The sequence below is a fragment of the Drosophila ficusphila genome, unplaced genomic scaffold, assembly GCF_018152265.1.
Source record: "Drosophila ficusphila isolate 14025-0441.05 unplaced genomic scaffold, ASM1815226v1 contig_791, whole genome shotgun sequence".
Classification (NCBI taxonomy): Eukaryota; Metazoa; Arthropoda; class Insecta; order Diptera; family Drosophilidae; genus Drosophila; species Drosophila ficusphila.
In genome coordinates this window covers 23,622,710-23,641,127 of record NW_025064737.1, presented here as the reverse complement: position 1 = coordinate 23,641,127, position 18,418 = coordinate 23,622,710, and the positions used below count along the sequence as shown (strand labels likewise).

At 46.5% G+C, this 18,418-nt stretch overlaps 1 protein-coding gene across 1 annotated transcript in view; it reads right to left on the bottom strand.

The window, feature by feature from the left end:
• The window catches only part of LOC108088446 (oligouridylate-binding protein 1), a 38,885-nt gene extending 20,733 nt beyond the window's left edge, over positions 1-18,152 (bottom strand). Inside the window, 3 exon segments of the mRNA XM_043209251.1 lie at positions 15,366-15,701; positions 15,704-16,473; positions 17,977-18,152. Of these exon segments, the coding sequence (XP_043065186.1) occupies positions 15,366-15,701; positions 15,704-15,848 (481 nt within the window). The 5' untranslated portion in view covers positions 15,849-16,473; positions 17,977-18,152.
• Positions 18,153-18,418: the final 266 nt, after the last annotated feature.

Below are 18,418 nucleotides of genomic sequence, written 5' to 3'. Positions count from 1 at the left end.
CAAAAGGGTTGCTGCCCCCGGGGCACCCAACTACCCAACCACCCAGCCAACCACCTAACCAACCGAATCATCATCCCCGGCAATCCTGGGCTCTTATCAGGGTTCCGAGTCGAGTCCCGGGTCCTTTTTAGTGCTGACTCTGCGTCAGTCCTCGAGGACTTTAAGTGCCGGCCAAACTTAAATCATTTGTATGCGAGTCACCCGCCCGTCCTTAAAGCAAATGTCAATAATTTGATTTAAATGTGGCTGGCTCCCACATTCCGCTTGCAGATCGCGTGCAAAATTCGCATTTAAATGCCAGTAGCTGTACTGCCTACTGCCAGTGTTTTCCGATTTGCCAACTTCACGGGACTTGACAATCGTGTGAAGCGACAATGCAGCAGCAAAGGCCACAGAAACAGCAGGGAAACCGGAGACGACAACGAATTTGCGTAGCTGGAATCGAAAAAAGGCAGGACAGGCCAAGAAATGCAGCAAGGTTGAGTCCCGAGTGCCGAGAACATGTTGCCTTATAAATTAGAAATCTCACACACAGACCCACTGCCAAATGGAAATTGCGTTTGTTCCGGCCTACGAACAACAAAAGCCGCACTGGCCAAAACAAGGCAACCTTGCCTTAAAGATTCACGCTTTGTAGTCAACAAAAATTCTCATAAAACAGCCATTTGTCGTTTGATTTCAATGAAAACGTATTTTCTTAAATGGTTTTTAGTGTCTAAACATGTGGCATTTTCTATTTTTTGAATTTATAATAAAGAAATTTTCCGGTTTTTTCATAATTTTGTTTGGGGTACCCCTTATAAAATTAAAAAAAAAAAATTTTGGTAATTCGAAAAAGTGCGTATGTCAAATCTTAAGGTTTTTCAAAACATTAAAGTAAAATATGGACCTCCTACTATATCATTCTGTTCGCTTCGTACTTTAAAGTGAGCTTAATAAATTATTAAACAAAACAAACTTCTTATATGATATTGGAAACATGTTTTAGCCAATATCGAAAACACACTCCTAAACATTTAGCAGCATTTTTCAGGGAACTGAATCACCTTTTGGGAGCCCATGTGTTTGCATTGGGTTCGGGTTAGTTATGGCCAACGCACACACACGCACGGCAGAGTTATAGACAAAATCCCCAGCAGCAACCCCCGCTGAACATTTAACGCTGCTGTAAGCGTTTGTCAAAGGGGGTGGAAGGGCGTGGGGCTGGTGGGCGATTTGGGCGACTGGGCGGCAAAGGGGTGGAAACAAACAGAAGGGCCCGGAAAATGTATCTGTCGTCGTTGGTAGCACATGTTAGAGGTAAACGCGTCGCAGGTGGGAGGACCGCCCCGTGTGCCAATCTGCATATTTGTCGGGCGCCACGAAATGTAAAGCAAGTAAAAACCCGGGTCAAATTGCGGTTACCGTTTTTATTTTCCGCCGCTGCCAACGGCTTTCCCTCTCTTTTCCGCGTCCATTACACTTATTGTCTCTGTCGCTTGGCCAGTTCCATTTGTTGTTATTGTGGCGACTAGTCGTAGGTGTTGATATATCCACACTTAGGGGGCTTACCCAACGCAGCCGAGGTTCTAGTAATAGCGGTTCTCCCTTTCATCCCAACCCCAAAATGACTCGAGCATATGGGTCGGGTTGGGATTTATGTTGGTTGGGCGAGGGAGCGTTAATTGTAAGGTGTTTGGGGTTATTTTTTATGGAAAAACTAGCAAGTGACTTCATTTAGTTTCGCACGTTTGCAGTTAATTAATTCGCTTGAAAAGACAGAGGAAAAGTGTTGAAGTGGGTGCGAAATGAGATCATTTAAGTTAATTAATATATGGTTCACATGAACGCAGTTAAGCAGTTGAAATAATAATCCTTTGTTAGAAGGCTAAATCCTGAAAAAGAAAAAGCTCTTCCAAATTTAAAACAAATATGAGTCTGGATCAAATCCAAGGTCTGTTGGGGGGTTTCCCTCATTTTTTTTTTTTTTTAGGAAACAATAAAAATAGGTAAAAAGGGAAAACGCACAGAAAGGCGAACATGGAATTCAAAACTAGTCGCTGAATGAAATGTTGAAATTGCACAACCCGCGTCTAGCATTTGGCTAACACATACATGCAAAAGCGGCCGGCAAACTGACCGCCACCCCCTTTCCCCTTTCCCTTTCCCTCTCCCTGCAAAATAAAAAAAAAACAGAACTCCTACCAACCTTGTTACCTTTTTTTGTTGGAAAGCTGCGCAGCTGCTGCACTTTATTTTAGTCACTTGCTTTCCATTTTTTGCCCCAACTCTGGCCCTTTTTTTTGTTGGCCACGAGTGGCTTGTTTTTGCCATGTTCCCTTCTTTTTTTCACCGTGTACGCGTGTGTGTGTATGTGTGTTTGTGTTTGTGTGAGCGCTTTCGGTCGAGCTCGCTTTTGTGTGCAAGTGCGGTCATTTAATTTCGATTTGTGTTTAGATTGTTTTGCGTTGCATTTGTTGATTTTTGCCATTTAAATAGAAATTTTTATTTTCTACACGTTCCCATGGCCGTGGCCCCTAGTTTTGGATTTGGTTGCCCGTCTGCAGCCGTCGCCAGCCGGGTTTTTTGTGCCGTTGTTTTGGCCCGAGGTTTTTTGTTTTTATTAACGCATGTCCATGGGGCATTGCCAGCGCGAGCGGCGGGCAAATTGGATTTCTTTTTTCGGACATTTGAAATTGACGAGCGCCGGCCGGGGACCGCGGATGTGCGGCATCAGCAGGGACCTAGCTCGAAATATATGCAGCTCCCGTGCTGTCACAGCCTCCCAGGATCCACCCATCCATCTGGCCAGCTAGCCAACCAGCCAACCAGCCAGGCAGCACCACCCATCACCCGCAGAAACCACCCTGCACCACCGTTTCTATTAGCTACGCGCATTCATAAGAGCGGAAATTTAATCTATGCCACAGTCGCGTTCATTTGCCCACTTTTTTCGCTCTCTGTTTCGCTTTTGTCAATTTAAAGCTGCCGGCAAATGCTATCAACTCGCAATGTTCGTTAAATATTTAAATTGGCGCAGAACTAATGAAATAAAACCAATGCGGGAGCGATGTCAGAGCGATTCCCAAGTGGCTTCAGTTGGTTAGATTTGAGCCGGCTGCTTGGTTCGTTGGCTGGCTTGCTTTGGTTCGGTTTGGTTTGGTTTGGTTAGGTTTGGTTTGGTTTGGTTTGGGGGCCTTTAATGTCCCCAGGGAGGCAGTGGGTTAAGGGGTGGAATTTAAAAACCGCCATGTCCCAGTCAGAAATGTGCCATTTCGGCGAGTTACGCTTTCAAGCCAGTAACGATTTTAAAATTAGACAAACATTCGAAATACATATAGTTATGTATGAAGTAAACTAGTAATTTATTCATAATCGTAATGAATATGAAATTTAATTAGGTAAGTAATAGCACAAAAGTTTCATACCAAATCAGTTTCTAAGTTAAATAATTTTGTATAAATTTACTTTTCAATTTTCAACCATTCCTTCGAGTAAGTTATGTATTCCTTCCCCATTTAAAAGACCCTCTTTAAATGCTTGCTGCTGAATTAGTGCCCAAATTTGTCCAGACTTTTCGCAGTGTGTGCGTTCAGGGGTGTTCGAGGCTCAGCATTCAGCTCACGTAGCATCTTGCTTTAAATGCTTAAATAGAAGCAGAGCCAGCCGAAAATCAACAATAACAAACGAGCCACAATCCGGCAGGCACACTCGCACACGCAGCCAAAAATTGGCATAAATAAGTAAAGGCGGCAGCAGCGGCAAAGTCAACGTCAACGTCGCCATATTGCGCATATGGTGTGCGAGTGTGTGCGAGCTTGTGTGTGTGTGTGTGTGTATTTGAGGGCATCCTCCTCTTGCTCATGTGTATGTGTTTGCGTGTGAGGGAGTAGGGGTGTCCTGTTTGTGTATTTACTCAACTGCTGTACCCAAAGCGCACTTGAGTGTGTATCATCATCAACATCAGCTGCTCTTCAGCCACCCAAGCCAACGGAAGACCAGAAGCTGAAGTTGCCGACTCCGCCGGCAGCACTAAAGATACAAAGCTGCAGATACGGCCAGAGGAGTCCTGCATCCCCCAGGATCCGCAGGACCCAACAGCCACCCGTCAGCCTCCTCTCTGTGGCCAGAGTACAGTGACAGTATCTTCGGATGCTTAACAACATTACAAGCTGACTTATGAAAACGGGGGCGAGACTCGGTCCCCTGCAATTTGACTTGACTTTTACGTATCGTCAAGTACTTTTCTGGTTTTGCCCACTCGGGGGACATTTGTCAGTCGAGAGACGAATTTAATTTCTGCCATTTTGCCAGCGACGTCTGCGCCCAGATATGAATTGCAATGAAAGTCATACTCGACATGTATGACGAGACGGGGTCCAGATTCGAGGTTGGTCTGGGTCTGGGTCTGAGTCTGGATCCGGATCTGGATCTGAATCTGAATCTGGGTTCGGTCCGAGTGTCCGGGCAGGACAAACTCGCTTTTAATATGCAGCCAGGCCAGTGGGCGCACGCAGCGTATGCGTAATTTTATTACAACTGCAGTAGCAGCAGCAGCAGCCTCAAATGAAACTATTTTCCAGCCCACTTTTGTGGGCGGGCGACCCCACTGAATTCATTTCGCATTTAAATTGCTGTTCGGAGAGCAATTAGCCGAAATTATTGCTGCTACGTGTGCATCGTCACTTGGCATGCCCAAATTAGTGGAGCCGGGCCACCATGGCGAATGCTTAATGCGAGCCGAAGGGAGGCGCTCGGAAAAAAACGCTGATTTGCGGTTTGCCAATACCAAAAACCCAAACGATGCGAGTTCCACGGCCACAGCGAAATTTCCAATAATTTACCGAAGCCCAGACAAAACAAAACGACAAACGAAAAAAAGGAGAGGGGAGGAGATGGCAGATGGCAGAATTATGCCAAAACAAATCAAGCAAATGAAAATATAACAGCCACAAAATCAAGGCAAGACACACGCAGAGCCGCTCAGTGGGGCGACGAGGTGGTGGTGCCACAAATGCTGTGCTTAATAGGCATCAGCTGGGTATTAAGTTGTTGTTTTTTTGTCATCGTCTTCGCCGCTTCTTGGCAGCATGACAACCTTTTTTATGCCACGAGAGCGGAGGAGTGGCGGGGGGAAAATAAGTCCCGAAGTCCCGGATCCTGAAGTCTGAATCCTGAATCGTGAATCCTGAATCTCAGTCGTTTTGACAGCCGCTTGCCCTCGCCTGCGAATCCAGCAAACAATTTGCGGAATGCCATTAGGTGACGCCTATTGCTGAAATTATCTCTGGCTTCTGGGCTTCTGCCGTTCCCTTTGTGGAGCGAAATTTCAATCACCTCATCTTTTGTTGAACTCCAGACCGGGCGAATAGGTAATAACAAGTTGGGGGCGCACAAAGGAGCCCGAATAAAGAGGACGCAGGAAGCATTGCCTACTTTTGTGGGCGCACAATGTTAATGGGTTTTCTTGTGTCGTCGAAAAGGGGTAATAGAATGAAATATAAATCGCCATTCCCCCTTAAATTCATCAATTTCGCATAAGTCCCTGATTGTTTACACACCATTCAGCCGGTTCTTTATTTAACACCTCTGCCGAAATTGCATTAAAACTTTGACCTCAGAACGTCTGCCATGGGCAGAAAAAATGTATACAGGGCCAAGACCAAAGGAAAAAATTAAAAATTAATAGCAACTGGCGAGTGCCAATGGAAACCACAATGCAGCGGACAACTTAAAAAAAAGAGCTGCGCAACAAAAACTAACCGACTAACAAAGTGTAAAAAACTATTGAGTGCTGGCGTCCCAACACTTCACTCCTGCCCCTCCCCCTTTCCGCCCCTCGATTTGTGCAACTAACAAAAATTTCTAATTTAAAAGTTTTGCGCCCAACCGCCGACGAGCAACGAGCGGGGCAAAAACAAAAAAAAAGGGGCGGAAAATGAAGGCAGCCGAAGCTGGAAAATAGAAAACAGCAACAAAGACTTAGCCGGCAAATAAAAACGCAACAAACACACCCACACAGGCACACACACGAGCAGATAATGCAATTCCCGCCCAGGAAGAAAGTGGCTAGCTGCAATTTTGTTGCTGCCGCCTTCGCCAGCTTTCGTCCTGCTTTCGTCCTGGTTTCGTCCTGGCCTTTCGTCCTCGTCATCGCTTCGTCCTCGTAGGCGTTGTGTTGTTCTTGCCCACATCGTTAGCAATGCTCATCGGCAACATTTCGTCAGCTTCCGCTGGTGGGTGGCTGGGTGGTTAAGTTGCTGGGTGGCTAGTTGGTGGTGGGTGGGGCAGCGGGACGGCCTGTGAGCCAGTGAGCCAGTGAGTGTGCGGCGGTTGGAGGAGCGCGTCATGCGCGTTGGCCATCCTGCGTGGGCTGCAGTCGCAATCGCAATCCCAATAGCAAGAGGCACAGGCAACCGCCTCCTGTCACTCGCTCCTCCTCCTGCCAGCCACTATTTTTATATGCTGGCCCAGTCTTTGTGGCACTCGCCCCGGGGGTTTTAGCCGGATTCGGGTGGTGCAAGCAGTTGCCGTGCTGGTGGTGGTGGTGGCAATGGTGGTGGCTCACGACGAGCGTTTGTCATTGTGCATTACTTTTAGCATGCATCGCGGCGCGTTCTGTGATGCAACAATGTTGCCCGGCCATTGTTGTAATTTGCTTGTTGTTGTTCGGTTCGTTGGCTCCAGCATTTTCCGCATACACGGAGAGAAATCTGGTAAGTACTTCGTTAAAAAATTCTTTGTTTAAACAATTCAATTGTAAGAAATGTTTCCTACTATAAGTCTTAACCCTTTTTCTTTTCGCTAAGTACTCGGAAAAATATTTTTCAAACTGCTTAGTTCTTAGTTCTCATATTTTTCCTCAGTGATCTCAAGCTTTTTTTCTCCTCAAGAAGTTTTACGATGATTTTCATTTTCATATTCGAATCGTGTGCTGTTGCGGGATGGAGATAGCTTGCAAATCGAATTATATCTGCTGCCACAATGTAGACATCGGACAAGGCCGCCTTACCAAGCCTGCAGTCCTGCATCTTGTCCTTCCTCCACCTCCACCTCCTCCCCTTCCCCATTCCCACTGCCCCTTGCCCTTTGACCAACACTCTGTTGCTTGGCCTGCGGTGCCTTTGAGCTGGCTGCGAAATTACCTTACTCTCGAAATTGGCTGCCAAAAAGGCCATACTTTTATGGCCCTGTGTGTGGGGCTTCATATTTCGTTTTTTATACGTACTTTTTAATACGTAGTCTGTATTCCGCCGTGCATAATGTTGACATTTTGACGCACTAATAAACATAATTTGCTCATAAAATACGTTTTATTGCGCGCGCCCTGTATCTTCCATCGGATTGAATTCGGGAGCCGTGGTGTTTGTGCAGCTCGAGTGAGTTAATGTCGATGAACGACAGCCAGTTAATGAGGGGATCGGGTGGAGCGGTAGCGACAGACGGGACAGGTGTGGCATCCAAATCGGGTGCTCGAAAGGGGACACCTTCCCGGGGTTCATTGACCACCCTTCTGACCATGTCATCTGCCCTCGACTCGTCTTGCATAATTAATTGCCAGTTCACACTGGCTGAACGAGGGGAGCTTCATTCCTTCGTTGCTTCGTTCGTTCGTTTCTTGCTTTCGATCCCCCACTGAAAATCACATTTTCCCATTTTGCACACAAACATTTTTAAATATTTATTAGCAGCAGCTTACAAGCTTCATCCCATTTTGGCCCGCCTTTCATCGTCGCCGGCGCTAAGTAATTTCGTTATTTGCCAAACATGCGACCGGTTCGGGCCACAAATCCCGACGAGCTACGCCTTTTGATGCCATTATCTTACTCAGCAGCCTTGTCATCTCGTAAAGGATGCCTATTATAAATTAATTTCTGCCAGCCGTGGCTTTCCTGCTCCTTGCCATCTTGCCTCCTTGTGTCCTTGCCTCGTTGCCTCCTTATCGCCTCTATCGCTGCGAGGACCCGCATCTAAATGCCGAACATGTTGCTCCTGTTCCGGGCCATGTGTGCGCCCGACTATATGACTATATAATTTTTTGATTTAACGCAGAAGCTGCTGCTGCTGCTGCTGTCGCAATTTTTCAAAAAAACACCCTCATGCTTTTATTTTTGTTGCCCTGCCGTAAAAGTTGAAAGTTGTGCTGGTGCTGCGAATGGCGCACTTCCCCGATTTCCCTGCTTTCCCAGCTTTTCCTGCTCCTCGTGTGTGACATTGATGCCTGCTCGCGCTGTGTGAGCTGTTTTATTGTTATCATTAAAGCGTGCCACCTCCCTCGACTTTGGTCCTCGTGTTCGACATGTTGTCTTTGTCTTGGCCCCGGGACTTCGCCAATGATGCGGGCGAGGAGCCATCCTCGACAAGGAGGCCTCAACAAGTTTGACATGGTCGGAGGATTGGCCCCGGATCCGAGATCCCATTATGATTAAAAATTGCTCTGCCGGGCTTATCTTTTGCGGCTGGCTGCAATCATTAATGAAGCAGAAAGTGATTGCCCAGGGCCATGATTAATTGGTGGCTAGAACACAGAACGGATGGAGTTCGCAGTGAGTGGGGGTTAAGGAGAAAGGGGGAAAAAATCAAAGGAAGCACCATGCTTTTCGGGTGTTAACTGCATTCCATTCATCAACGCTTGCCAACCGCAACGAGCAGCTGCTCCTGGGGTTAGGGAAAAGCGGAAAAGCGCCAGCAGATGCATTGGAAATTCAAATAAAATTTACCACAGTTTCTCGTAACTTTGTCAACGATGCGCAACATGACGCTGATGTCTGCCAGACATCTTCAGTGGGGGCAAGGCGGGCGGAAAAGTCGGGGGAAAAGACCAAGACCTGCCAGCGAATTGCAATTTGCAATTTTATGGCAGCGCTGCTGGAAACAGAAGCAGGAAGACACTAACAGAAATTTTTTTTATCTAAAATATATCAACATTCCAAGCTTTTAGCTTTATAAATATCCTAGAAATGATTCTATAAATTCCAAATAAATATTTATAAATGCATTTCCTATATATAAAAAAAATTGATATAATTTTAAAGTAAAAACCTGACTATTTTTCACTGTGCACTAGAAGCCGCCGCAGTACAAAACAAACCAATTTAAATTTTCAGCGGAGTCGGTAGGTCGGCGGTTGGCGTTAGTTTGGATGCAAAAACACAGTTAACGGGAGGAAGCGGGAGCAGCGAGGAAAGCGTGGAAAATCGGGAAAAGCGGGGCAGACAGAGCTGGCGAAAAGCGCAACAAAGCGTAGCTGACAAAATCAAACCGGCAGGGCCAGCAAAACAAAACGCTGCAAAAAGAACGAGCTGAAATATTCGCAATGACAATTGAAAGTCGGAATTGGAAGTGAAAAGGGGTGACCAGGGTGGTCGGTGGGTCAAGGTGGTTGGTGCTCGGTGGTCGGTGGTTGGGGCAGGGCTCCCCACTCGGTGGTTGCTGTGGACTGGCCAAACACTCAATCAATAAATTATGCTGCCACGAAATATACAAATCAGCGAAGGGGGAACTGTCGCGGATGCCACAAAGTCAGGAGCAGTGGATGGTGCTTCCAGGGGGGTTGGATGAGTTGCTTGCTGCCCGGTGGGTGGTGCTGCTTGTTTGGCTGGTCACGCGGCAGCTGCAGAACAAAAGGCCGGGCCACGACCCAAAGGCAAGAGCGGAGAGCTGCGAACTGCGAGCATCGAGCGACCCAAGCGGCGCACAGACGGATGTGGCTTTGTGGCTTTTTGTGCGGTCGCTGCCGCTGCCTCTGCTCCTCTGTCGCTGCCTCTGCCTCAGTCGACGCCAGGCACCGCAGCTGCTGTTGGTCGTTCGAGGAGGATCCTGTTGACGATGGTCACGGCCGAAGGATGACCAAGATAACACCATCTCATAGCCAACACAAGCAGCCAACAAAGTAAACAGGGGTGTACTAGGGGGTGTTTTTTAAAGGGGGTATTCTATATTTAAGTATTAATATTGTTGCTAGGTGTTTTAGAAAATGATGGAGTTGAAATATAAAAAATATTATTTAAGTATCAATTTAAAAGGGATTTTTCCCAAACGAAAAGTTCCTGCAAGTAGCTTTAAATTCTCAATCTGATTTAACCGAACTTCAAGTTGCATGGGCTCGACCTGCAAAAAGCCCCCTTAAGCCACAACTGAGCCACAGCCCTGCGAGGCCGGCTGACAATGTCAAATGCGTCGGCTGCTGCATTGTGCCCGGTGCCACAGCCAAAGCCTGATTCTGCGTCCAGTTCCTGTGGCTGCGACAGCCTCCAAACAGGCACCGAAGACAAAGACAAAGGCGCAGTGCAGGCCGAACGGCAAAATGGCTGCCCAGCTGACCCCTGGCTGACCTCAACCCCAACCCCCGACCCCTGAGCCATGGCCCAACTCCACCCTAGAGTGGACCTTAAAGCCGCTGCCAGACGAAACGGCTCAGCTGCATCGATTTTTCCACAGGAAGAGCAGCAGACATTTGCATGTGAGTCTGGCTGGCATTTAAAATGCTGTGTATAAAACATTGATCACGATTGACGATTGCGAAATTACGAGCGCAGAACGTGGACTTTGTGCCCGCAGGATAACCAGCACAATGGCCTCACCATGTGTCCATGTCACTGTGCGTGTTATGATGCGCCACCAAACATTTTTATCTGCCACCGCAGCTCACAAAAGTGTACAGCGTTTTCTGGAGAGTATTCACGTTTTATGTCCTTTTTGGCAGACACAAGAAAACCCGACTTTAACAAGAGGTGACGGTCACTGGGATAAAAAAAGTCTTTAATTTAAAAAAAAAAAAAAAAAAGATTGAGGAAGTCTCCAACACTTTAAATAATTAACAATTCCTTTAAAGGAACTTGTAAATTGCTCTCTTAGGAAGTCACGTAATTAAATTTAAACTGCTGCCCAGCTTAATTTTCGCACACATACAAACTTAAATTGCTGCTTAGAAGAGAAACTTGTTACACGATGTTTGACTTTCTACCTTGGCTCTCCCTCAAAGGCAACTTGATCGATTTTTGTAATCGTCCTTTCATTTGCACCCATCACGCACATTGACGCACCTGCCTGGACCACAGGAGCTCACCCGCCCCTCTTTCAACCACTCCCCCACCCCTTCCCTTTCCACCTGGCCTTGTCCAGTCAAGCGGTCCTTTGTCCCCGCAGCGACTGTCATGAAGTCCAACAAAGCGGAAGCTGTAGGAATTTACCAACGTTTAAACTTTAATGCCTGCTACAACAGTTTTTATTCCCAGCTCCTTTTCTCTTTCTGTCCTTGTGTGTGCATGTGGGTGTATGTGTGGGCTTGAGATTTTTTTACAGCCAGGATGTCTCTCTTTTTACGCCCATTTTCCCCTTTAGCCGCTGCCCGCTCCAATTGAACCTAATCCGGCTGCTAAAGTATTAGCTACGTAGTTGTATGCTCATCCCGGCTGTCCAAACTGCCTTATGCTGCTTTTGTTGTTTGCTGGCATTTAGCAAAAAGGAGGAAAACAAAAACAAAGGAGTCGAGGAGGACGTGGAAATGGGGAGACGGGAAAAGGGGAAAATCAGGCGGACTGACGTTTGTAAAAAGTTTCCCTCGGCCAGTGGAAGTGGAACTGCAGCGTCCACTTAATAACAAGGCATCAGCCGCTGGACGTCACTTGGCATACTAATCCATGGCCCACTGGGCCTCCCACTGAATTAAGTGAGCAGCCTTGGGGGAATTCCCATTCCCTGATATATGGGATGCCATATATTGTATTGTTCAAGTGCCACAGGGAGAAAAGGGTTCTGCATATAAGTATTATTTATAGGGAATTTCTTTTAAAATATTTTAAACCAGAACTTATTCTTAGCTAGACTTATACATATCATATTTGCTTGATTTTGTGAAGGATACCCATTAATCATCGAATCAAGCAGTTTGGTGACATTTTTCCCAGTGCATCCTTTGGGGATTCCTTGCCAGCGATGCAATTCTGCTCCGCCTTGCATCCAGACAAAGTCGCTGCCAAAGTGGACAGCGAATGGACAGCAGGGCAAAGACATTAATGACAGCCGACATCAATGAGTGTCGGGTGGCGGTGAAAAATTAATACGAAACGACGGTGACAACCGGGGAAAACAAAGGGCTCCCAAGGGAGAGGAGATGGGGGCTCCTCCATCTCCTCGAAGTGGCAGGTGATGCTCGGCTGGCTTGACTCGGCGTCAAACATGGCGTATGATTGATTTTCCAGTCGTAAACTATGGCTGAGCTGTGAACCGAAGTCGGGCAGCGCCAGATAAAGCGGCAAATAAGCTTCAATAATAATAAAAGTTATAAATCTTTTGCATGGTCTGCGGAGGACAAGGCGAGGTCCTGCGAAAGGACGACGACATGCTGCAACGCGGCGATAATAACAATTTATTGCACACACATACACACACATGTGAGCGGGAAATGCCGCGAGACACGATTGCAACAACAAATGGCGAGGACAAAGCGCAAAAGGCGAGCATAAAAACCGCACAATAATAAAAATGAACAATGACAGGTTAATAGCAAATAAATGAAAACCCATAAGAAAGGCGCAGCGACAAGGGGAACAGAATCGGAGAAAGGCGAAAGGGAGAGGAGAAGCCTAGCCAGACAAAGGACATACCTCCGGTCCAGACCTCCAGCCAGCCATCCAGCCAGTCAGCCGGGCAGCCAGCCATCCGACAAACTATACCCTTGGCCTAGGCCATTGATATATAGTTTTCAATTTTAAAAACCATTGAGCAGCTGCACGGCGAGGCGTTCTGGCGGAAAAAGTGGCCAAGATATACGGAGCACGCTGGCGGCATATTTAAAACATAATAACTGCAGCCGGAGGAAGGACGAGCGATGGAGGAGCAGGAGCAGGATAATGGCGGCAAACGTACTTAACGGCCACAATAACGACGATAATGGGCGATGAGTTAGCAGCGAGCAGCTAACAGCGAACAGCGAGCAGGTTGACAAAATGCACTCGGCATACGATGCACTGCCTGCCAATAATAATCACCATTGCCAGCGCCATCGACATTGCCATCGCCATCACCATCATCATTATCATTAGGGAAGCAGGGCAGAAGGACATTCGCATTCGGCATTCGCACACGAATCGCTCTTTGTGTCTGCTCGTGGAAGCGTGGAAGCGGAAAATGCATTAACTCAGCAGCAGACGCCAAACTGAATTTATTTTCCACTTTAAGGGCGCTTCCACCCGGCGATTGTTATTCCGACCAGGAGCCCTGAATTCATCAGCCTAATTACGAGCTCTTAATGGCTTCTCCAGCGGAATTTATAGTGTTTTCCAATGCGTTCAAGGTCCGTAAAGACCCGAAAGTGGACCCTTTTTTAAGCTGCATCAATACGAGCATGCACTTTTGTGTTTGCTGTCGGCGAGCATTTAATATGCTTATTTATTCAATTGCGTTCGAGTGCAGTGCAAAAACTACGGCCACGGCTGGAACATAAATATGCAAATCGAGGGGGGAGATGGAAAAAAATGGCAAATAAAATAATATAAATAATTTCCATTATGGGAGCTGCTAAATGGGCTTCAAAATCAGCCATAATCTGCACAGCTCTGCCCGCTCAATTTTATTCAGGTTATTTCATAATTTAAATATGCCATATTTAATACGTGATAGGTGTCGCAAGCCGCCTGCAAGCGGATTAAATTCGACCCGCCACATTTTATTAAATTTGCGCTCGGCCAAAGTGACAAAGAGAAAATCGATCACCTGTTTAAAGTTGGCCCACCCGAACTGAGAGGAGCAGGGAGCAGGACAACAATGGCGGGCTACTTGGCAGCTGTGCCAGCGCATCAGTCAACGTCCTTACCGTCTAACAAAGGACGACGCTTGCCGGTTGCGACACTCGCACAAAAAACGAGCCACTTTATAAGCCAAATTCGGTGCTGGCACACTGCGCCTTTGTCTGTTTGCTTACAACCTTAGAACTTTGCTGCACATTCTCGTGTCGTTCGCTTTTGGCAATTTGTTTCCGCATCCTACAGCGAAACGAATCCAATTGAAAATTTCAGCAGACACTCGGCAAATTTAAAAACAAATTTGCCGCAAAGCAACGGCAGCAAACTTGCCAAAGAAACTTTTCTTCTTTCCAACAGTTCGAGTTCAGCTCGAGTTCGATTTTCAATTCCCTGTCTCGGGAAAAGCTGGTCAAGTGTGGACGTGCGTTTAAATGTTACGTATACGCCGCGCTGTCCGCCGTCCGCTGCACTTCACTTGCTCGTCTCGTCTTGCACTTTTCACAGTGGCTCAAAGCGAAAAAAAATAAGTGAAGAAACAACGGCAGACAGACAAGGGCCACGCCCCCTTCCCGGTATTTACTTTTCCGCCCACGCCGTCTGTTTGCTTTAGCTGCGAGTGTGTTTGTTTGCCTTTCGTTTAGTCAGAATGCCAACTATGACAAAATCGGAGAATCACGGACTCGAAATCAAAATCGAATCGAATCGAATCGAGTCGATTGACTGAGCCAATGCCAGTGTGGAAATTGTCAATAATTTCAAATTGATTTCTATTTGATTTGGCACAGCAACAAAGGCAGACACCTTTGGCTCTCCAGTTCCGATATGGATAGGTGCTAGTTTTTCCTTTATTTTCGGAGACTAAGTGAAAACGTAAACTTTGACAAGCACGCGGGCCGCGTTCTGAGGCCAAATAACATTAGACAGCTATTAGAGGCTTGGCCGACTTTTACGACGAAACCATAAAAAGCATTACTTGAACTGCTCGAGCTGCTCGTAAAACTCGTGAAATTTGTAAGGACCTGCGACTCGGACTGGGACTGGGACTGGGAATAGAACACGGCCATAGGCGCAGGCGGGCAATAAAAGCCAATCGATAAGTGCCCAAAGTGTTGGATGTCCTCGTAAACAAATGGAGCAGGCCCACACCTCGCAGGCTCGCTCGTCCATCAGGGAATCGTCAAAGGAGTTCCCCAGTCTGGGGAGCGCGTTTATTAGCTGCTCTATCATCGTATCGATTATGACAATTACGCAGGGGGAGAGCTAATGTTAATGCTGGCATTAACTCGAGAATTCCATGGGAGAGGCTCTTTAAAAAGTCAGCGATGGGAAAGGCTTCCATGTTTCGTAAGAGTGCTGATGCATGAATTTGCAAGAATATTGGAATATTTTTTAAAGATGCTAACTGATTAAATGAACTGATCAAGAATCTATATCAAAAATTAGACAAAGTATTCATATTTGTGTTGGGTTAATTTATGCATTATTAATAATTGTAGAAATATTATTATAATGGGTATTTATTGTCTTGGCTTCCTCTTCATTATTATTAATGATGAATAGTACAATCTATTCAGAGGATACTGAGCTCCATTCCCACATAATCTGATACATATAATCATAGAAATCTGATTCAAAGCTTACCCTGCTTGGGCGAGATGCAGAGCACCTGCTGCTGCGGCGACTGCTGCTGCGAGTGGATCTGGTACTGCTGCTGCTGCTGCTGCACCACCACGGCCTGCTGCTGGGCGGCGCAGACGGCGGCGGCGACGGCCTGCTGCTGCTGGTGGTGGGCGGCCGCTGCTGCGGCGGCGGCGGCTGCGGCGGCTGCGGCGGCCTGTTGCTGCGACTGCTGCTGCTGGTGCGGCGACTGCGACTGGGGGTGCTGCTGCTGCTGCTGCGTGGTGACGATGGTCATCTGCTGCTGCTGCGGCTGCTTGCCGTTGGGCGCCTGCTGCTGCTGCGGCTGCTGCTGCTGCGGGGGGCGGGCGCCTGTTGCTGCTGCTGCTGCTGCTGCAGGTGCGTCTGGTGGATGGCCAGCAGCTTTGTCTCGTAGGGCTTTCCGTGGGCGGCGCTGAGCGTCATCTGGGCGGTGGCTGGCATCATCAGCGTGGGCATGGCCAACATTTTCCGGCTGGCGCAGTGGTGCAGTGGCTCCGGGGGAGGTCAGTGAAGGTGGAGGTGCAGATGGAGTACTGGTGGTGGTGCTGCTGCTGCTGTTGCTACTGCCTTTGCTTTTGGTTTTGCTGTTGCGGTGCGGAATTTGCACGTTCTGCGGTTGCACGCAGCTCGCTTTGATCCTTAATGAAGTGCCTGCCGCCTTGCAGTTGATGATATAAATAAATTGTGTTATAATTTGGCTAGGTTTTTCCCTTTTTTGTTTGTTTTTTGTTTTTGTTTTGTTTTTTTTTTTTTTTTGTTATTTTAATGGCCGCCTTTTTGTGTGAAACCGCACTGTTGTTGTTGCTGCTGGCGCTGCTTGTTGTTTGGTCAAACGATTTGATGCATTAAATAATTTCTACAATTTTGCTAATTTGGAAAACGCTGCCTTTTGTGGTTTTCCTTGCCGTTTGTTCCGCTTCGTGTTGTTTGTGGTTGGTTTATAGTTTTCATAAAAAATTTCCTCTTTGCTTGACCTTCACTTATCACAGACCAATGAAATTTGTTTTCGAAAAGTTCATGTGGTTTTGAATTATGTTCCCAGGCAGAATCCGCAGCGCTCGAGGCTCGAGGACTCCCTTGGTTTGATTTTCTACGAAAATATGGAGAGGTTCTTGTTTAAGCAAAACCAACATTCTGCCAACGCAAAATCATAAGCGTAAACAAACAAGAGGATAATTAACTCTGCCGTCTGCTAGTGTGATCAAAGTCCTTCGAACCGAGAGCAGAGTAAATAAAACTGACGACTCGCCCGACTTTTATGGCAGCCGCGCACGGCCATTATCATATATCAAGACTAAGCCATTCACACATCATTTGAAAAATTAAATTTAATATTTTACGATTTGTGTGCTCGCAAACGCACACGCACACGCATACAAAGCGAAACATGAGCCAACAAAAAATAAAAAGTTATGCGCGTAACGCAATGTCTAAGTGCCAAGAGCAGAACAGACAGCTCAGCCAGCTCAGCGGCGAAAAAATTATAACAATAATAATAAAAGGAGCGGAATACAAGTGCCAAAAAACACGCGCAAGGATCCGAGCTGGGGTTTTACGACAGCCTCCCAAACAAAGCGCCTCCTGACGCCCCGTTCGCCCCAAGTGTTGGCAAGTGTCAGGATCAGACGCTTCCGGTTTTATATCGCCCCCGGAGATGGAGACGGACGGACGGACGGACAGACAAATGCTATGTATAAATATAAATATAAACTTATATTTTTATGTTTGCTCGGAGAGCCAGGACACACGGAAGCACTCGCGGGCAAGCAGCAAAAAGAAAAAACCAGGACGAGTGCAGGGGCCACACCAAAAATACAAAATACATACGGCACACAGCATTCCCCTTCGCGCGAGTGTGTGTGTTTGTTTGGGTGTGTGTGTGTGTGTGTTTGCCGGAGAGTATGAATCACACACAGCTGCAGTGTCCTTTTTATATAGGAGCCCAGTCGGCAGCATTTATTGGCTGCTCGTTGTCGGTTTATGTGGCCCACAAGCCGAAGTGCCAGACGCCTGTAGTTGTACATAATGTGGCCAAAAACACAACAGGCACAACAAAATACTCGTACATGCACGCAAAAAGCGTTGTGGCTGGCTATGTAAATATGGCCAAAATCGATGCTCGCCTATGTGACAACGAAGCCAAGGAACCCAAAACGGGTTAAGTATTACCTTAAATCCCCAGCTCGAATCGATTTTATTGCAAAATCATTTCTTCTATTTTTTTAAAACTAAATTGTAAAAATAATAGCATTAACACAGACACACATTTCGATTCAAACTTCTTTCACTAAAAAACACATGACAAGTTTATGCAACAAAAGTCTTTTGCCAAAACGAACAGAATCTTTTTTAAACACTAAATCTTTCGGCACTAAAAGTGCAGAAACTAAAAAACATTGGTCCAATAAAATGTTTCCCTTATTTTAATATTTATAAGCTTTCGGAAACTTTTAGTTTTTCTAAGTTGTTATTATTTATTATTTTGTAGATTATTTTTTATCATTATTAAGTTTTTGGTTAGTTTTTCGTTTGCTCGGCTTTCGTTATTTCACTTCGTCGATTGATGGAATTTCTTTTTTTCGCTTTTCCTTACTTTTCGGTTTTTATTTTGAATTCTCTTTAGCGAGCAGTTGGCTTTCGGTTTGCTTTGGGTTGCTTTGGTTGGTTGGTTGGTTTGTTTGAGAAATTATAATAACAACTTAACAACAATGTAACGAATATCCTTTCTTAACGAGGACACAATTCAAACTGAAAGCGAAGCGCCTTCGTCCGCCTCACAAATAGTCAACACATCGTACCGCTCCGGTCGTTTACCGTTATTCTGTCGGCGTCGCTGCCGCTCCGATATCCTTTCTTCCTGGCCGACTGCCGCTCGTTCGTGTTGGCCAAAAGGAAAAGCGCCGAGTGCCAGCCGAAGTTCGTTCAGGAAAATTCCTCTCTCAAGCATGCGCATGGGTAAGTTCGAAAAGGTTGCTGTCTCGACTTGGGGTTTTTCCAGGATTTTCTTTTGATTATGCCTCAGAAATATTTCCCTA